Raw genomic sequence first — 21,854 nt, 5'->3', positions numbered from 1 at the left:
TCTTTGCCTCTTTTACTTATGCCTTTGAATTATTCTATATCATTTTTGCTAATGTAATTAACAAATCTAATCAAATTCTAATTTGTATTCTAATGTTGCGTATTAATTTCTCTCTAAGACCCTTGCACATGAACAAGACACTAACCTTACTGGCTGTGTTGCTAACATTTTCATGTACTGACGCCTATTGACTGCACGTCAATTCTTGCCGAGGCCGATCCTTGGAACATTGTTTCTAGTCCTGACTGTTAAGCCAGTTGTGATGTGTTCCATAGACAAGCAGGCAACCAGCACTGCCCCTGATTTATGTTTCCTGTTTGCATGTAGACTGGTTCCCCTCCCCATCCCATACACACACACTTTTTCCACTTTGTGCTGTTGTGGAAAATTACTGTCTTCCCATGTCCGCCCTCCATCACCGGGTCCTTCCCTTCTGTACCTGTCCCTGCAAGACTCTCTTGATGACCAACATTAGACTTCAAAAATCATGAACTGTTTATTCTCCATTTTCTCATATACTTGCATTTGGCGATGATAATGTCATCTTTCTTCTTTTTCACGCATTTCCTATTTTCTATGTTACCATTTCAAATCTGATTATAATGTTAGTTTCTGTACGATTTTCGGGAAGAGAACCTTGTAGTTTTCATTTTCAGTAGTTTTAAGAATCTATCTTCTCCTTTTTATTTTAGATTTTCATCAGACTCCAAGCAGGATTAACACTCTAACAAGGATTTAGTGCTTCACGGCTTACTTCTTGATTTTTTTTTTGTTTTTTTTTGTTAGTCAATGCCAAGCAGCTGTCGTAGGTGGCAGAAAGTTTGGGCTTCTGGTTAATCGACTGCTCCATGTTTGTCCCCTTACTTGTGTTTTAGAGAAGGATGAGGCTGCAATTGAGAGCTCTGAGTACAATGCCACGTCAGTAGCTGATGTGGACAAGCGGGTGAAACGGCGGCTGCACATGGGTAAACCTTTTCTTCCACTTCCTTTGTTGTGCTAACGCTTGTGTCTGTTTTTTTATATATATATTTCATCTTTGTGGTAAGGTCACAAATTAAAAGGTTTCTCATCTCCACCCTACTTGACAATGTGAGTTACTTATTTATTTTCCTGTTTCCTGTTATGCCCCCCCATCCCCTCCTCGCCTACCAAAAAGATGCTAATTACTGGCCTTTCAAGCAACTCCATCTAACAACTGTTATTTCCCCTCCCAAATCCACCCAAACACATAATGGAAAATTGACATCAATGAGGAGTGGGTAGTTGGAAAGCTTTGAACACTGTGTTACAGTCTGTACTTTGGATGCTGGTAATGTCACGGCCCTAAAATTCATTTTCAGTATTTTTTAACGGGATGAAGAATTAGTATAATTTGTGACCTCCTTTTCTAAAATCACAATTTCACATATCTGTTGTACTTGAAACACTGTTGTCTTGAACTGAGTCTCAAAGCTTATTGATACATCTGCTTGACTGACAGAAGGACATAGCCAGTAAGAGTCAAGTAGACAATGACTGCAATGATATCATTGTGGTGATTTTAAGCAATTAACTTCCTTGCTCAAAATTTATTTTTTTCAAAAGCAATGAAGTTTATCATGCAGCACCATATGATTATGCCATTGCTCCATGGACCTTTTCCTATGAAAATTTTATTATGTCCTTTACCTGTCAATCAAGTAGTTATATTTATTTTGCATCTGCAATATGTAATTTCCAGAAATAGCAGTAGCCATAATCTAAGGTTTAACATTTTCAATGATTTATGATCAAATATTCACAAGCCACAACAAATAAAGTCTTTGCATGAAACAATATTCTTCCTAGGCTCTTCTACCAGCATGGATGCATTGTAATCCCCTCACATGTGAAATACAAATAAATAATCGTGAATTAATTTGCAGCATTCTCCATTATACCATAAATTTAAAACAGCTGCGATATAATTCCCAAGTATTGATTTTATGTGTTGGTACTTGGTGTTAATGTGAAAAATAATTGGGATGCATTTGTTTCAGCTGCGAAGCTGCTCCAGTAGCTCGTGGCCATTTTAAACCTCAAAGTGTCATTGGGAACTGAAACTTCTGCAGACAGTGCTAAAGGTAATATCCTTGATCTGCAAAATAGGTTGCTAACAGACAGAAATGTATCTTGGATTTTTACAATAATCTTTTAAATTTTATCTGGTCCCCTAATTTTGAGAACAGAATTAATTAAACTTTCCATCATTTCACTGTCCTAGTGATGGTGAAATCTCTGCTCTGCATAGTTTTGACATAATCAAATGTCCGCAAGGACCTGACCTCAGTACTCCCTTGTGATCGTGATGCTTGTTCTATGCAAACAAAAATTAAGCAGCCTGCAACCTGAAAAAATATTTTATTGAATTACTTCCAAATTTCAGACATTTATCTTTTGAAATGTCTCTTTTGAAATGTCTTTTTGTATATTTTCCCTGCAGTTCAAGAGACTCTGCCCTGTATCTTGTCTTGTTTACTGCATTCCTAACCACAGCAGTACTGAACTGGGGAATAGCAAAGTGGAAGGCTTTGCATAAGCCTTTTACTGTTCTCCGCGGAATTGAAATGCCGATGGATTTTTTTTTGTCATCCAAAATGTGGTGAAAACCAAGTGCAGAAGAATCGTAAATGACAGCAGTCGTTCTTTCCCAAACAATGTGATTTCTACTTTTTGCCTTCTTTGATATACCTCTTGCTTTCAAATAGTTTATACTTCTGAAACTGTAGGCATCTCTATATTCAAGGAGAAGAAAGCATGATTAAACTGTCAAGCCAAGCCCAAATATCTCGTGTAGATCTTGCCTTATTTGTTTTTTTAAAAGGTAGCTAATGATATTTTCTTTTGAGGAGAAATATTTATTTAGTTTGTATGGACTCTGCCTATAATTCCAGCTAAAAAGGAAGTAGGGAATTTAGTTCAAGAGCTGTATCTGCTGCAATAGTTTTACATTTAAGTTTCAGATAAGCTGACAAAATGTCCATTCAAACTGCAGCAACCAGACAGTCCATTTGCACAGAAACCTTTTAAGTTTTTCAATTTGGAGCGGAACCTGAAAAATTTATATTATTTTTAAGTTAAGTTAAAATTATTGACCAAATTTGTTTCCAAGAGCTGGAGCAGTTGCATGTTCCTGTTGCAACCACACAAATAGGGCGTCAGATGCACTTTTTCTGTCACTGTATGGTGAGTCACTTTTTTTAAACTGGACTATCCGGTTAGTGCTGGGAAATTTCAATGGCACAGCCTGATTGAGTCTAGTTACCTTAATTATGGTCTTCCACTCATTGTAAACTCTTTTTTTGAGTTGAAGAAGCATTTGAAGTGGACAAAACCCAGATGCCTCTTTCTTGTAATTCGGCAAGAGACTGTACAGATTGACAAATGTACTTTGGCCTCCCTTCAACAAATTAGTTTTGAGTTATTCACTAGTTATGAAGTTAAAACGTTGACACCCGATGTCTTTTCTACTTTCCAATGGTAAAGAGGGGCTGGATTCTCCGCCCCGCCACCCCACTTTTCAGCCTCAACCCGCCGGCGGATTTCTCCTTTATGCTGGTTGGTCAGTGGGGTTTCTCATTGTGGGGCAGCCTCACGCCATCGGGAAACCCCCGGGCGCCGGCAAAACAGAGAATCCTGCCAGTGGAGAACCCGCCTGTCACTGTGCTAAAGGTACTCATTAGTTAAGGTTAATTTGTGAGGTTTCCATGGTTACAATGAGAAATGATTTAAATTCACCTTCAAATCTTGTTGTGCTCTTGTTGTGCTCTTGAGAATCATCTCTTCAATTTCAGAATGCTGACATTAGGAATGGAAATAGTTGGATTTCTATTTTGTGGTGCTAGCAATCACTGCTGCTTTGTGAAATGCCTGACATCATCTGGGTGGCTGCATGATGATTGAAAAAATTAGAATACTTCTAGAACTTTGATATTTGTGCTGTGACAGATTTTAAGATTTTGAGAAAATTAAATTGAGTAGCAGAGTGCTTTTGAGCACTTTTCTTTCACCTTTGGAACCAAATCATGAATTGAGCCAAGCCAGAGGGATAAATAATTTCTCTTTTTTTTCTTGGCCTTTGCAGGTCACTCCCGAAATGTGTTCTGAATTGGATTCAATAGTAATTGGTAATAATACTTCAGTCTCATACTGAGAGAGATCTCAAACATAAAGAGAATACAAGTGCCATACGGTACACACGGTGGGGGGGGGGAGTGTGGAGGGAGGGTAGCGCAGTGGTTAGCACAGTTGCTTCACAGCTCCAGGGTTCCAGATTTGATTCCCAGCTTGGGTCACTGTCTGCGCAGAGTCTGCACATTCTCCCCATGTCTGCATTGGTTTCCTCTGGGTGCCAAGATTTCCTCCCACAGTCCAAAAATGTGCAGCATAGGTGGATTGACCATGCTAAATTGCCCTCAGTGTCCAGAAAAGGTTGGGTTGGGTGGGGTTAGTAGGTTACGGGGATAGAGTGGGGGTGTGGGCTTAGGTAGGGTATTCTTTCCAAGGGCCGGTGCAGACTCGATGGACCGAATGGCCTCCTTCGGCACTGTAACTTCTATGATTTGAGCCCACAATCCGTGTTAGCATACCTTGCAATGGAAGTCTGCATTGAATCTACTTCAAGCCATCATTTGACTCAAAAAGACTCAAAATCTCTAACAGGGTCAACATGAAAAAATATTGCTTCCAATTCTTAACTTGATTAAACATCTCAAACATATAAATTCATCTTCAAATCCTGTGCTCTTGAGAATCATCACTTCAATTTGAGAATGCTGACATTAGGAATGGAAATAGTTAGATGTGTCTGGACGATGGTTGTGCACAAAGAATCGGAAGGGAAAAGTTTGCCTAACTGTGTTCTCAGCAATACTGGGGAGGGGGGTCCTAGAATCTGCTGTCCCGGAGATCTTTTGGTGTGTTGCGTTACAGCCAGGTAACAGGAGCAGTCATGCAATGGGCACAGAATATAACGCCATCTTCAGTGATGGCATCACTTCTGTCAACCTCCGATCCCTCCCTTGATTCAGTGCTTGTCCTTGTAATAGAAAGCAAACTGGGTCAGACTTTGTTTTGAAAATAAATTTAGAATACCCAATTATTATTATTTTCCAATTAAGGGGCAATTTAGCATGGCCAATCCACCTAACCTGCACATTCCACATAACTTCGATTGTGGGGGTGAAAGCCATGCAGACTCGGGGAGAATGTGCAAACTCCAGACGGACAGTGACCCAGGGCCGGCATTCGAACCTGGGTCCTCAGCGCCGTAGTCCCAGTGCTAACCACTGCGCCGCACGCCTCCCTAAACTGGGTCAGACTTGAGCATCAGGTGGTGTGCTGTCCCAGTCTGCAGGTCAACGCATTCATACACAGGCCCTGGAGCTTCCAGACTACAAGAATCTCTCTAATGAACCTCCTCCTTCCCAGGTGCAACCACTGAAGCTGCACTTTATCGAAAGGATAAAAGAACATTTTAGACTCATACTTGGGGCTCACAGCTGCATGTGAAATATTTATTAAGCCTTCTATTTGAAATTCTTGTGTGCAGATTTGTTGCAATTCTTGTAATGTTTAGTGACGAGACCATGAATTTTGGGTTTTGGGCAGTTGATTGTAGGGTGGAGAACTGGGACATAGCTGGCTAATACAATGTGACACTGATTTTTCTGCCAAGAGCTTGGGCCAATGACGTCCCCTTACAAGCATGTGTTATGCACTCAGAGTTGTGTAGATGAGGTGCTGTTATTCCTGCAACATTTCTACTCCAGTCTTTCTTGATTGAGATGGGTACTGCTGTGTAACCGTGCTGAGTTGCTACAGTGCACCCTGTGGATTGTACTTACGGTAAACAGTGGAAGAAGTTCTCACTGAATCTAGAAACTGGTCACTGATCAAATTAACTATTCTGTACTGGATGATGATCAGCTTTGTGTTATTGCAGTTGCAATCATCCAAGTGAGTGATGAATATTCCGTCAAATTCCTCTTTTGAGCATTGTAGTTGAAAGTAAGCTCTTAAAGGGTCAGGATATGTGCCAAATGGCTCAAAATATCCAGCCTCTGCCCCACCCTTGTAGCCATTGTGTTGATATGCTTTGTGATCAGTGATAACTCTCAAAATATAGAATATGGGCACAGTTGGTCATTTTGAAGGCAAAAGCAGATGGCTGGGCTTTCTCTCGCATAATTTTCCTGATTTGGAGAGGAGTAGTGTGTCGCATCACTCTTTGCCTAATTTCTAGCACACGTAGCTTTACATGATTGGACACCACCTTCACCAAATGTTAGCTTATGTTGCTTCTGAAAGATTTTTATTACATCACTTATGCTTAGCAACCATAATTCTTCTGCCAGCTAGGTTCAAAAGAAATCCATCATTTCTCTTGTGAACTTACTGAGATCTAACAGCGAAGTGTAAGAACCATCGCCTCTGAAATGTTTTGTGGTCTCGGCTTTGAACTTGCATTTTTCTCATTTTCTGTGATCTTGCTCTTCTTGAGCATCCGATATGTTTAGAACCACAGACTCTCTACCGTGCAGAAGGAGAGCATTTGGACCATTGAGTCTGCACCTACCCTCTGAAAGAGCATCCCGCCTAGGCACCTGCCCCTGCCCTATCCCCATAACCCCACCTAAACTTTGGACAATAAGGGGAAATTCAGCATGGCCAATGCACCTAGCCTGCACATCTTTGGACTGTGGGAGGAAACCGGAGCTCCCGGAGGAAACCCACGCAGGCGTGGGGGAGGGGGGAGCTGGAATGTGTGAACTCCACACAATCACCCAAGGTCGGAATCGAACCCAGGCTCCTGCCACTGTGAGGCGCCACTGTGCCCTTCCTCAAATGTTGTACTTCTATCATAACTTCAAGTAAAATTCACTGTTTATTCTAGTTTCATTATTAACTAAAGTAGATATGTCTCCTCATTTACAACTATCAACTCTATGCTGTTTACAATTGGGCATGTTGGTTCACGGCACTATTTTAATAGTTACATTTGTGGCTCCCTACTTCTTGAACCATAAATTTTGTCTCGGAGTGGAAGCAATTTAAAAAAATGGTCCAGATTTTTATTTTCTGGACATTTCTAGATATTCACTGAGCTAGGCTTTTATGACCCTATATATTGTTTCATTGCTTAATATTTAAGTTGTCAACATTAACCTGCATGGGCAGCACGGTAGCACAGTGGTCAGCACTGTTGCTTCACACCTCCAGAGTCACAGGTTCATTTCCCTTGAGTCATTGTCTGAAGGTTCTCCCCACGTCTGCGTGGGTTTCCTCCGGGTGCTCCGATTTCCTCCCACAGTCCAAAGATGTCCAGGTTAGGTGGATTGGCCATGATAAATTTATCTTAGTATCCAAAAAGGATAGATGGGGTTACTGGGTTATGGGAATAGGGTGGAGGTGTGGGCTTGGGTGGGGTGCTCTTTCCAAGGGCTGGTGCAGAGTCGATGGCCGAATGATCTCCTTCTGCACTGTAGATTCTATGATCTAATTTTCCATATTGTGACGATCCTAACTGCTGTTACTACTGGACAGGTCAGATCTCGGGGTGGAACCTGGCTGGATAGATCCTGGGCGCGATTCTCCGCAAATGCGGAGAGTCGTAAAGGCTGCCGTGAAACTGGCCGTGTTTCACGGCAGCCTCCGCGCCCCCTCCCGGGACCTGATTCTCCCCCCCGGTCGGGGCTAGCAACACGGCCCCGTGAAGCATGGCATCGCGGGCTTAGCGACCGTGGCTAAGCCCGCGCGCCAAGCGTCATGGCGGCTGACGCGCATGATGACGTCAGCCGCGCATGTGCGGGTTGGACGACTCTAACCCGCGCATGCGCGGATAACGTCATCGCGCATATGCGTCAAACCTGCACATGCGCGGGCCGTCATGTCCCTCAGCCGCCCCGCGGACTGATCCTGCGGGGCGGCGGAGGAACATAGAGTGCACGGGTATCGGACCCGCTGCCCGTGATCGGTGGGCGCCGATCGCGGGCCCATGCCACCCTTTGCAAGGCCGTGGTGCGGCCGTGCCAATCGGTGCCATGGTTGTCTGGGACGGCACTTTGCGCCCAATATCACGACCGGTGAGAGCAGGTATGTTTGTGTTCATGAAAACGGCCGTAAAGGTCTGGGAACTCAGCCCATCGGCCTGGGGAGAATCGCTGTTCGCCGTAAAAAACGGCGAACAGCGATTCGTGTCGTGGGGCGGCCGTGGTGGGGGGGGGGGGGGGGGGGGGGGAGAATAGCGGGAGGTCGGGAAAAATGTCGGGAAGGCCCTCCCGCTATTCTCCGACCCGTCTTGGGCAGCTTAGAATCGCTGATCAGATATGTGGAAGGCAGCTTCTGAATAATACCACAGGAGTCAGCTGATGAACTTTAACAAAAGAATAAAACATTTATTAAACAGGAAATGATGAAGTATAATACACTACTCCCCACCCCAAGTACAGATTTGTAAGGATAACGCGAGCTACAAAATCTTATATTATAATGTTCTTAGTAAGTAAGCAGTTCACTTAAACCAACAGGTGAACTTTGGTCGGACACACCACACTCTGAAACCAAATGACAGATGTCACCTAAAGCAACTCTTATTGATTTCTCATCAATTCCCCCGCCCCCAGACGCTTGTCACGCTGCAAGCCAATTGGTCTCACTGGAACTCTGACTTCCATAAAATGGTTTCCAATCTCCGCTCTTGAAGAACATCCTTGGAATGTTTTCCCAAACAATGTGTTCCCTCGGATGTCTCTCTTTACGGAATTCCTTTGCCCTCATTCACCATGTGCATTCAGGCTTCATCTTCCACACACACTTTTAGATACCGAGTCAGGCCAACAGAACACCGCTGTTTCACAGGCTGCAGTAAAAGGTCACCAAACTCCTGATTATGTTTAATCTCTGGCCGTTCTCGATTCTACTTTACTTTCTTTTTGCTTTCTGCATCTCTTGCGTTTTGGAGTCTTTAGCCAGGGTTCTCCATTTTGGGGACTAAGTCCCCACGCCCACCGGAAAACAGGTGAGAATCACTGCGGGCTATTTCCTCGAAAGTCTGGGTGATTCTTGATTTTCCATGGGGATAACAGGGCCCTGGCGTTCGTCCCGCAGCTCTGGATACCGGCGGGGCCCTGCTATCCAGTCAGCGCATGCGCATGACAGCCATAAATAGGTCCGCGCAAGCGCACGTCGGCCCACTTCAGCACGGGCCCTGACTAGCGTCGCATCGACCGCGCGGGCGCGATCGGCGGCGATTCTCCGGTTGCCGGAGAATCAGTGGCCTGGCGTCGGAGCGGAGTGGCGGGAATTTCTGCGGCCCCACCGATTCTCCGGCATGGGTTTGGGTAATCCCGGCCCTTCTCTCTGGTCCTCAGTCTCAACTTCTCTGATCAGAACCGTTTCCTGTCTTTTCCAGTTCTCTGTTCCTTTGACTAGATGCTCTTCTTGGAACTTGCTTATGTCTCTTTTCCTGATTTTGGGGCTTTTTTCTGTTCTTTAGTTCAGGGCCTGCTCTCTGCATCCCACCTTTGTGTCCCTGTTCCAGAAGTTTCTGTGATTAGCTCCTTCCTTCTGCGTTGACCTTGTTCTAACTGAAGTCAAACTGCATTCTGTTCCCCTGTGGCCTCTATTACTCAGCAATAGTCCAGTTTTTTGTATCCTGTTTGCTTGAGGATTGTCCGAACAAACCCATAGACCTGCAGGCAAAAAAAAAGAAACTAAAACTTAAAGCTATACCTTATGCCAAACACACACATTCAAATATAAATAACTTTCCAAATAACTATATCTATTTCCTATCAACATCACCTGCCAATTAATGACAGTGATTCCAATAGATCGGAACTTTTGACTAAAGCTTATTGGTAGAACTTCTTGTAAATTCAATTTTGGACATTCTGTGATCGGAGGATACAATTCACATTCTAGCATTAACATTTTATAGTGGCCCTTCATTTGACTGCATTCAGTATTCATAACACAATTGATAAATTGATGGCACAATAGAAATAGGGTGTGATCTGATCGCCATCATAGAGATGTAGCTACAAAGTGACTGAGGCTGGGAATAGAATAGTTATGAGTACTTTGACATTTTGGAAGTGAAGGCAGAAAGGAAAAAGAGGTGGGGTAGTTTTGTTAATGGATAATTTGTGCAGTTTGGTAGTGGGAAATTATCTTGGCTTCGAAGATCAAGATGTCAAATCAGTTTTGGTGGGCGGCATTGTGACACAGTGGTTAGCATTTCTGCCTCCTGGTACCAAGAGCCCGGGTTTGTCCGTAAAAAGTTGGCATGTTCTCCCCATGCCTGCATGGATCTTAGCCCACAACCCAAAAGATATGCAGGATAGGTGCATTGGCCGTGCTAAATTGCCCTTAATTGGAATTTTTTTAAAAAAGTCAGTTTTGATGGACATAGAAAATCGCAAAGGGACAGCAAGGTGATGCAGTGGGTTAGCCCTGCTGCCTCACGGCGCTGAGGTCCCAGGTTCGATTCTGGCTCTGGGTCACTGGCCGTGTGGAGTTTCCACATTCTCCCCACGTTTGCGTGGGTTTCGCCCTCACAATCCAAAGATGTGCAGAGTAGGTGGATTGGCCACACTAAATTGTGCCTTCATTGGAGAAAATGAATTGGGTACTCTAAATCTATTTTTAAAAAAAAGAAAATCGCAAAGGAAATAATTCACTGGTGGGAGGAGTATATTGGGCCCCTACTGGTAGCTACACTGTAGGACAGAGTATAATCAGTAAATAATAGGGGCAGCAAGATGGCACAGTGGTTAGCAGTACTGCCTCATGGTGCTTTGAGGACCTGGGTTCGATCCCAGCCCTGGGTCACTGTCCGTGTAGAGTTCGCACATTCTCCCCGTGTCTGCCCAGGTGTGACCCCCACAACCAAAAAGATGCCCCTTAATTGGAAAAAAAGAATTGGGTACTCTAAGAAATTTTTTCATATCAGTAAATAATAGAAGTTTGTAAGATTGGACAAATAATTTGGCAAGTAGGGCTTTATGGAGCAGTTCATAGAGTAGATTTAAATAGTTTCTTAAAACTGTGAAACAAATCAGATCATGTATAATGAAGCAGGATTTATTCAAATTTTCACAGTCAAGGACCATCTAGGGAAGAGTGATCATAACACAACCATATTTCATATTCAGTTTGAAGGTTAGAAATGTTGGCTGCAATTGGTGTCTTAAACTTAAATAAAGGTAAATGCAAAGGCATGTGGACAGAATTGGCTAAAGTAGACCGGGACAATAGATTAACAGATTAGCCAGTAGACAGCCTGTGCAGATATTTAAGAAGATCATTCTCAAATTCAGAATTTTCAACAAAGACATATTCCATTGCTAAAGAAAGATTCTGTGAGAGAAATAAACCACCCACGGTTAACTAAGTAAGTGAAGGGTGGTATTAAATTGAACATTTTTACAAAGATTAGTGGTAGGCCACAGATTGGAAAATCTTTAGAAACGAACAAAGAATAACTTTAAAAACATAAAAAGTAGTAAGATAGATTAAGAGTAAGCTATCAAGAAATGTAAGAATAGACAGCAAGAGTTTCCAGAAGTATATCAGAAGGAATAGAGAAAAAGTAAAATTTGGTCCCTAACAGGTTCAGACTGGGAAATTAATGGTGGGAGGCAAGGAACTAGCAGACTTTAAATGAATATTTAGTATCTATCTTCATGATCGTAGACAATGACAACATTCGGATAATAATAGAAAATAAGGAGACAAAAGGGAAGGAGTAACTTAAAACCTTCACTAAAGAAAAAAATATGTGGCAAACTAATGGGGCCAAAGGCTGACAAGTCCCCTGAACTTGATGGCTGCATCCTAGGTTCTCAAAGAAAATGGCTGCAGAGATAGTGGTTGCACTGGTTGTAAACTTCAGAAATTCCCAAGATTCTGGAAAGGTTCCAACACATTGGAAAACCACAAATGTAACAACCCTATTCAAAATAGGGGGGAGGCAGAGAGCCAGGACCTACAGGTCAGTTAGCCTAATATCCATAATTAAGAAATGTTGGAGTCTACTTATTAGAAAAGCAATTGCAGGCAGCACGGTGGCACAGTGGGTTAGCCCTGATGCCTCATGGCACTGAGGTCCCAGGTTCAATCCCGGCTCTGGGTCACTGTCCGTGTGGAGTTTGCACATTCTCCCCATGCTTGTGTGGGTTTCGCCCCCACGACCCAAAGATGTGCAGGGTAGGTGGATTGGCCATGCTAAATTGCCCCTTAATTGGAAAAAATTAATTGGGTACTCTAAATTTAAAAAAAAAAAGAAAAGCAATTGCAGGACATTTGGCAATTCTAATCCAATCAGGCAGAATGAAAGGGTAATTGTGTTTGATAAATTTAGTAAAAGTTTTTGAAGCTGTAACAAGCAGGGTAGGTAAAGGGGAACAAGTAGATGCAGCGTATTTGAATTTACAAAAGGCAATCGATAGGTGACACTTTTTTTTTAAAATTAATTTTTTACAGGATGTGGACTTTGCTGGCTATGCCAGCATTTGTTACCCATCCTAATTTCACTTGAGAAGGTTGTGGTGAGCTGCCTTCCCAAATCGTTGAAGTCCGTGTGGTGTAAGTATACCTACTGTGCTATTAGGGAGGGAGTTCCAGGATTTTGACCCAGTGACAGTGAAAGAACAGCGATATATTTCCAAGTCAGGGTGGCTCCTTTGTCCTGGGTGGTGTCAAGCTTCTTGAGTGTTGTTGGAGCTGCACTCATCCAGGCAAGTGAAGAGCATTCAATTATACTTCTGACTGGTGACTTATAGATGATGAACAGGCTTTGGTGAGTCAGAAGTTGAGTTACTTGCCACAGATTTCTAGCCTCTGACCTGCTCTTGTAGCCACAGTATTTGTATAGCTAGTCCAGTTCAGTTTCTGGTCTGTGGTAACCCCCAGGATGTTGATAGTAGAGGATTCAGTGATGGTAATGCCATTGAATGTCAAGAGACGATTGTTTGAATCTTTTGAATTGGAGATTGTCATTGCCTGACACTTGTGTGCCGCGATGTTACTTGTCAGCCAAATCTGGATATTGCCCAGGTCTTGTTGCATTTTCATGTGGATGGTTTCAGCCTGCAGTCATGGATGAAGTAGCTGGAGATGGTTGAGCTTAGGACATTACCCTGAGGAATTCCTGCAGTGATGCCCCGGGACTGAGATAACTGACCTCCAACCACCACAACTATCTTCCTTTGTTCTTTCTGCTGTTTTTGCTTTTATTGCTTTTTGTGCACAGGACATACCAGGGAAATGTTCCACATTGCCAGGTAGATGCCAGTGTTGCCGTTGTATTGGAATAGCTTGGCTAGGTGCACGGCAAATTCTGGAGCACGTCTTCAGTACTATTGCCGGAATATTGTCAGGGCCTACAGCCTTTGCACTATCCAGTGCCTGCAATCGTTCCTTGATATCACGCAGGATGAATATCCGATATGGTAATGACCAAAATGAGAGCTCATGGTGTTAGAGGTAGTATCGATAAAGAAGATAACTAACAGAAAACACAGGGCTGAATTTTCACCTCTCTATGGCGCCTGGCTAAGAGGCAGGGACTCGGGTAATATGGTGACAAAAGCAGGGCCGAATGACAATGGGTGGAGGTCTCCCATTCTGACTGCAGTGGGATTGGTGGCGGCCAGGAGCAGAAAACCTAGCAGGGCCCAAAAGGTTGGAAATCTACCAGCTTCAAATTATATTGCAATTCTTGCAATGGCGGGTTGGTCTTCCCACTGGCTGGTGGCGTGAATGCAATTTTGTTTTCTTTATTCGTTTTGTGGGATGTGAGCATCATTTATTGTCCATCCCTGAGGGCATTTAAGAGACAACCATATTGCTCTGGGTCTGGAGTCACATGTCGGCCAGACCAGGTAAGGAAGACAGATTTCCTTCCTTATTAGTGAACCAGATAGGCTTTTACGACAATTGACAATGCTTTCATCATTATACTTTTAATTCCAGATTTGTTTATTGAATTCAAACTCCACCATCTGCCCTGGTGGGATTCGAACCCAGGTACCCATAACATTCCCCAGGGTTCCTGGATTACTAATCCAGCGACAATACCACTAAGCCACTGCCTCCCCCATGACTTTCATGCTCATTAAAACAGCTGACTGGCGGTGTCCCATAGGCCTTTCAATCTTGCATCACTTCAGTGGAAAATTACGTTAGCATTGATACCGATTGGTAAAGAGTGCCATGCACAAAATGGTCCTCAGTTGGTAAGAGACTTTGAGATGCGTGCAACAAACCATTCTGCCTGATACACTGTACACCACTCTGTCAGGCCAGGCCGGTTTCAGCCTCCATCTCCATGCTGAGCTGGTCTTGTAGACAGCAACATGCTCCTGGAACCATTGAACCTCCTGTGTCACCATCTCAGTTCAGCACTGTGCATGGGGTTGGGGAGTACAGCGGTCTCCTTCCCCCTGGCGCCACACACAGTGTCTATCTGGGCAACACTGTGCTGCAGGGTTGATTCAGCCGCCACAACAAAGTGCGAGGTGAGTCTTGGAGTGGCCTGCCGAAGAAGAGAGGGGCAATGTGGAATGGCTGTTCAAGGAACGGATAGGAGAAGAGCAAGGGCTCACAATGTCAGGCAAAGGAGCAAGGAGGTGGATAATAAGCTGAACAATGAAAGCCAAGGGAAGACCGAGTGGAATTAAGCTGTACACCAACAATGCTCCGTGTAAAGCTCCCAACCAAGACGGTCAGAGGGATGGATAAAGACTCCAGATGTGGTGGTTAAGGGTCCAAGTACGGCATGGGCACCTCACAGACAATGAGCTCAGGTGGAGGGTTGAATCGAGGAACATACTTCCTCTTGGGGCTGATCTGGGTTGCTGATATCCTGCACAGTCTGGTGGTGGAAATTGGGCTGGAGAGAGTGATATGGTTTTATGCTGTTGCTCTGCCCCCGCATCATGAACCAGCCATCCAACCAACTGAGGTAGTGGGGGTCGGTTAACTCAGTTGCCTGGACAGGTGGTTTGTGATGCGGAGAGACGCCAACAGCGCGGGTTCAATTCCCATACCGGCTGAGGTTTTTCATGGAGGCCCACCTTCTCAACCTTGCCTCTCACCTAAGGTGTGGTGACCCTCAGGTTAAATCACCACAGGTCAGCTCCATAACGGGACAGCAGGCAATGGTCCTGTGACTTTGGCAACACTTTCCATGAACCAATTTGTTAGTAGAAGTCAGGACCGATGAAGATAGCAAAAGGATGAAACTATAGTTGAGTAGGCAATGTCTACAAGTGCTTGGAGCAACAACAACTGTATGTGAGATATCTAAAACACCCAGACAAAGCAAGGTGTGTGACAGGTACTATTTAATGCATCAGTCACATAACTGCCACATTTAGAGACACCTGCAAAGCATATGGTCTGAATGGACAATGGGCATATGGTCTGAATGGCCAATGGGCAAGGTTATGTTGAAAGACTGGCAGTGAGGAAGTGGTGAGAAGCTGCAACTCAGCAAAAAGCACATGCTGCACAGTGGCAAAAGTGAGAAAGAGTTAATCAAATACCAGTTCGAGCCGTGGGCATATCCGTTAGGTAGGCAGAGATCTGAATAGCAAAGAGGCACTGAGAGAGATGAACACAAGTTCGAAAGTGAACAAGCTTTCCATGCAGTGACAGTTGCACAGTAAGTGGATGAAATCACCATGGTTGTGATCATTTGTGTAAGGACAAGTTACAACTGAAGATAGATGGGCAGGGCTGTAAAATCCTGGGCTATGTTGCAGCCAACAAGAGTTGAACTCATCTCATGGAATGGTTCACCAGTCACTACGTGCTTGCCATAAGACTTTTATGTTGCGCGCACCAATGGGCGAGAGGTAGCAGCAGGGCAACATACATGTCTGGATAGATCAGGACCAGGGAGAGAAATCATGGCCTCCCCCTGATTCTCCTGTTTTTGGGCCCCGTTTTCCGCCCAAATCCCCCACTTTAACACTCGCCCTCAGTTATGCAAGGTTTACCGAATAAGTCAGCAAACAATCACAGAAGGTCCTAGTTATAATTATTATTATATTTATTTTAATTTATAGCTAATTTTTTCCAATTAAGGGCCAATTTAGTGTGGCCAATCCACCTAGCCTGCACATCTTTGGGTTGTGGGGGCGAAACCCACGCAAACACGGGGAGAATGCAAACTCCACACGGACCGTGACCCAGAGCCGGGATCGAACCTGGGACCTCGGCGCCGTGAGGCAGCAGGGCTAACCCACTGCACCACCGTGCTGCCCTCTAGTTAAAATGATAACACCCATTGTTGACATCTGGGTACAATTATCATCTGATACATATATGCAGCATGGATCACTAATATTAAGAGCTGCAACAATATGCTGCAGTGTTATTTTGTGTGACTATTAAACCAGCTACTCCACTGTGATTAGTAAATTAACCAGAGAGTACACATTTTAGCAGCATTGTGCAAAATTTTAATTTGACAGGTGTAGTAATCCACGAGAGGCAGGAGTTCCGTCACCACACCAATATTTATTTACAATAACGATATTACAGGAGCAGCTACAAACAGTGCTGCTAGCAGTCCAGTCAATTTAAGACTGGCTCACAAAGCCTACACAGGTGATTATATGGGCCCCCTCATGAGCTATCATTGAGGGAGCTCATACTCCAATTGGCCAACCAATAAAGCCAATTGGAGCTCATTACACCCCTCCCCCTCAAGGTCCGAGGAATTCCTGCCAGCTGGCATTCCTCTGAGCTTCTTCCTGCTCCTCATGTCTGGGTCTGTCACCTCTGTGTCGTCCGCCGTGTCGTTCTCCGAAGTGGGCGGGGTGTACCTTATAGGTGCCCGTCTTTTCCTTGACTACCTCCTTAGAAGTTGTTCTTCCTCCTCCTTGGGGAGAGGTGTCGCAGCGGCCTCGTCGAGCGTGTCCATCTCCGACTCTGACGACTGGATGACGGGGTCTGGAGAAATTGCTCGGTGCTGGGGTGTGGGTATCCTTTCCGTCTGGGTTATCCCAGCTTGAGGCGGTCCTGCTTCACCTGCCTCCAGGTGTGGTTCCGCTGCCCTTATTTGGTCTAGGTGTTTCTTCAGCACCTTGCCTCCTATCGAAACCTCATAGGATATGGGCCCTGTTTGGGACTCTACCATGCCTTTGACCCACGTTGGTCCAATCCAATAATTCTTGACCCAAACCGGTGCCCCCACCTGGAAATGTCTCTGCTGCCGACTATTATCATGCCCCCTGCGTTGGGCCTCCTGTTGTTTCTCCACTTTCCCCGTTAAATTTGGGAAAAGGAAACTCAGCCTCGTTCGCAGCCGCCTTCCCATTAAGAGTTCAGCTGGCGGTATGCCCGTTGTGGAATGCGGTGTGGTCCTGTAATCAAACAGCCAGCGGGAGAGCTTTGTGTCCATTGACGCTGCCGGCTGCTTCTTGAGTCCCGCTTTAAGTGTCTGGACCGCTCTCTCTGCCAGGCCATTGGTCGCTGGATGGTAGGGGGCCGTTTTGATGTGACGGACTCCGTTTTCCTTCAGGAATTTTCCAAATTCCCCACTTGTGAATGCCGTTCCATTATCCGACACCAATACCTCCGGAAGTCCATGTGTTGCAAACGAGGCCCTGAGCTTTTCAATTGTCGATGCTGTGCTTGCCGTGTTTACCCGGTGGACGTCCAACCATTTGGAGTGGGCGTCCACTATCACCAAATACATTGAGCCCATGAAAGGGCCGGCGTGGTCAATATGCTGGCGGGTCCACGGTCTGCTTGGCCATTCCCACGGGTGCAATGGCGCCGCTGGTGGCACTCTTTGCCCCTGTTGGCACTCCTGGCACTGACGTACCAATGCTGCTATGTCTGTGTCCAAACCTGGCCACAAAACGTAGCTTCGAGCTAGCATCTTCATTTTAGACACCCCTGGGTGTCCGTGATGTAACTCGGTTAAGATTACCTGACAGCCCTGAGCTGGGACGATTACCCGGGCTCCCCATAATAGGATACCGTCTTCTACGGTTATTTGGTCCCTTCTGCTCCAGTATGGGTGCATCTGGGGCTCCACTGGTCTTTCCAGTTCCCCTGTTAGCAGTAAATGCTTCACCTTGGCTAAAACTGGGTCTTTTTGCGTCCACAACCAAATATGTTGTGCATCTACTGGTAGGGTGTCCAAAAAATTTAGAGTCATTACTGTCTCCTCTCCTTTTGGTATTTGCAGCGGATGTCCGGGAGGGGAAGTCTGCTCAAAGCATCTGCATGTGCTACTCGCGTTCCCAGTCTGTGCTCCAGAACGTATCAATACGCCGCCAGTAGCAATGCCCAGCGTTGGATTCTAGCTGATGCAATCGGGGGTATTGACTTGTTTTCTTTTAATAACCCTAATAACGGCTTATGGTCCGTCACTATGGTGAATTTCCGCCCGTACAGATACTGGTGAAATTTTTTTACTGCGAATATCACCGCCAGTCCTTCCTTCTCGATTTGGGAGTACTTCCTCTCAGCCATCGCCAAGGTCCTCGAAGCATAGGCTATTGGCCGTTCTTCCCCATTCCTTCCTCTATGGGCTAAGACGGCTCCTACCCCATAGGGGGATGCATCACAAGTGACCACCAACTCCTTCCTTGGGTCATAATGCTCTAGGACATTTTCGGATGACAGCTGTTCCTTAATGTCCCTAAATACTCGGTTTTGGCGGGTGGACCATTTCCATTCTTGCCCCTTTTTTAGTAGCTGGTGGAGGGGTTCTAGGATGGACGCCCTATTTTCAATAAATTTTCCATAATAGGTTACCAACCCTAGAAATGATCGTAACTCCTGGACCGTGGTGGGAGCTGGGGCTTCTTTTCTTGCCCTTACTCGGTCTTCTAATGGATGTAAGCCTGACTTGTCTACTTTATATCCCAGGTACGTCACTTGTGGGGCCAGAAAAACACATTTTTCCCTTTTTAACCGTACGCCTGCCTTTGCGAAACGCCTGAGCACTTCCTCCAGGTTCCATAAGTGTTCCCTGTTTGTCCTACCCGTGATTAAGACATCGTCCAAATTAATCGCCACCTGCGGTAGTCCCTGCAGAATATTTTTCATTGTACGCTGGAATATAGCGCAGGCTGATGACACTCCAAAAGGTAGCCTAGTATAACAAAAAAGGCCCTTCAGGGTGTTGATCGTAGCAAACTTCTGGGAGCCCTTGTCCAGTTTTAACTGCAGGTAGGCGTGGCTCATGTCCAGTTTCGTGAACAAAAGCCCACCTGCCAATTTGGCATATAGGTCGTCTATTTTCGGGATTCGGTATTTGTCCAGCAGTGCGTATTTGTTTACTGTCTGTTTGAAATCTCAACAGAGAGGTATCGAGCCGTCTGGCTTCAAAATTGGTACCACCGGCGCTGCCTATTCCGAGAACTGTCCTGGTCTGATAATGCAGTCGCGCCGTAACCTTTCTATTTCGTCATCTACTTTCTTCCTTAATGCAAAAGGTACCGGCCTGGCCTTACAAAATTTCGGACGGGCTTCTGGGTCCACGTGCAAAGTTGCTTTGGCTCCTATGATTTCCCCCAAACCTTCCTGGAAGACCTCCGGGTATTTCTGGAGTACTCCACTCAACTGCCTGCTTCCACTCTGGAAAATTTTCATCCAATCTAATTTTAGGTCTTTCAGCCAATTCCGTCCAATTAAGCTCGGTCCGGAGCCCTCTACTATCGTCAACGGTAATCTGAGCAATTGTTTCTCATATTCCACAGGTACATGAGTCGTGCCTAGAACTTCCAGGGGTTCCCCCGTGTAGGTTTTAAATTTTGTCGATGTTTTTGTTAGGGTTAGTGGCTGGAGTCCATCTTTGATTTTTCTAAATGCTGCCACTCCCATTACTGATACGGCCGCACCCGTGTCTATTTCCATTATTGTCGGCCGCCCGTTCACCCGTGGAGTAATCCTAATGGGTTCTGCTTTCTTCGTTGCAATATTATATAATTGTTCCTCTTCGGAGGAGGATGGGGCGTCTAGGTTGTGTACTTCCCTGCGTCCCCACCTGCTATTCCTCTTTTGCCACCTCCTTCTAGGGTTTCTGTCATTGTTACCCCACTTTGTCTGTTGGGGGAGCCTCAGCCGGTACTTCCCTCTGTCTCCAGTTAGTCCTGGCAGACTTGGGGGCAGTTCTGGGGTTTTCCTTTTTCCCTCTATTCCTCAGGTTTTTCCTGAGGGCGGCTATCTGGTAGCAGGACCCGTTGTGGTAGTCCCTCTCACAGGTATCTACCTCCATTGGCGTGCCCTGTAGTTCCTGCGCCCCACTTGCTGCCTTTTCTAGGGACAGTGCGAGCTGTAACGCCTGCCTGCAGTCTAGCTCTGTTTCCGCCAACAGGCGTTTCTGTATTATGAGGTCGTTTATACCACACACTAACCGGTCCCGAAGCATTTCATTTAGCGTCGGGCCGAACTCACATTTTTCCGCCAGCCTTCTCAGGCAGGTCAAGAAATTTGTGACTGACTCCCTGTCTTCCCGCTTCGCTGTGTAGAATTTGTACCTACGCAAAATGGGGGGTGGTTTTGGGTTGTAGTGCTCTTTCACCAATTCCGTTACTTCTTGGAAAGTTTTCGTGTCCGGCACATCGGGATAAGTCAGACTACGTATAATGGCAAAAGCTGATGGTCCGCACGCCGACAGCAGGATAAGCCGTCTCCTTTCCTCCGTCAGTATATCATGTGCCCGGAAGAAGTAACACATTTTCTCCACATACTGGGACCAGTCCTCAATAGCCGGGTCGAATGCCTCTAACCTTCCAAAAAACGGTATTTTTAAAATGGCAAGGCTTACCCTCCGAGTGCGGCAGCTGGTCTCCGCAAAATTCTTAGTTTACCTCGTCGCCACTGTAGTAATCCACGGGAGGCAGGAGTTCCGTCACCACACCAATATTTATTTACAATAACGATATTACAGGAGCAGCTACAAACAGTGCTGCTAGCAGTCCAGTCAACTTAAGACTGGCTCACAAAGCCTACACAGGTGATTATATGGGCCCCCTCAATGAGCTATCATTGAGGGAGCTCATACTCCAATTGGCCAACCAATAAAGCCAATTAGAGTTCATTACAACAGGCAAACATCTGATTATTTTTAACACCATGTAGACGTCCATCTTGATTTTGATGACTGCATCATTAATATGTTCTGCACATTGAACTATATGTACATGGTGACAGTTAATTAATATTTGAGGGAAAAGATTCAGTACTTGCAACACAGTTTGCAAGAAATCCTTCAGATTTTGTTCTATAATTTGTTATGCTCGGTCCCTAGGCGAGGTCCCCAGATTTGTTAGCCTCCGATCCCTCTGTGGAACGTATCCTGGCACAAGCCCCAGTTTATTAAATTCTTGGTCGGAGACCCTTAAACTGTTATGTCCGCAGGTGAGTAGGGATGAACAGGCTCTCTTTTTTCATTCAACCCTCTTGGTTGGATGTGAAAAGATAACTTCAAAAAATATCCCTTCACTTGCAGATACCTTTTTTATATTTAGGTATTAAAAGGAGCCAGTTTAGCCAGGCTTTCTTGAGTTAAAGAGTGAGTTTATTAGCTACTAAATATGAGAAATCTAATAAAGCACATTCACACAGATTAGAAATGAGAAGGGAGTCCAAAAGGAAATTTCAAAAACATCTACAAATTAGTCTTTGACTTCTCCGTGAGTAGATTGTGAAACATTGCGGCCGTATTTGTGATTCCAGTCGTGCTAACTTCAGCAGTTGAATAGTTGGTTTAGTGATTCCAGAGGAATCTGCTGTCTTTTTGTTTCAATGTCTCATACGCAATCTGACACACCCAGCACTGGACCACACACCAAGGGCCCAAT

General features: G+C 45.1%; 1 protein-coding gene across 2 annotated transcripts in view; it reads left to right on the top strand.

Moving 5' to 3' along the window:
* scube1 (signal peptide, CUB domain, EGF-like 1) overlaps positions 1–21,854 on the top strand; it is a 300,902-nt gene that overhangs the window by 150,533 nt on the left and 128,515 nt on the right. Inside the window, exon 7 of one of the 2 annotated variants that reach the window (XM_038780753.1) lies at positions 876–965. The exons of the other annotated variant lie outside the window; for it this stretch is intronic. Within the exon in view, the coding sequence (XP_038636681.1) occupies positions 876–965 (90 nt within the window). The remainder of the gene's footprint in view (positions 1–875; positions 966–21,854) is intronic. 2 annotated transcript variants of the gene reach the window in all.

This window comes from Scyliorhinus canicula, chromosome 20, assembly GCF_902713615.1.
Source record: "Scyliorhinus canicula chromosome 20, sScyCan1.1, whole genome shotgun sequence".
NCBI lineage: Eukaryota > Metazoa > Chordata > Chondrichthyes > Carcharhiniformes > Scyliorhinidae > Scyliorhinus > Scyliorhinus canicula.
This window is presented reverse-complemented; position numbering and strand designations above follow the sequence as displayed.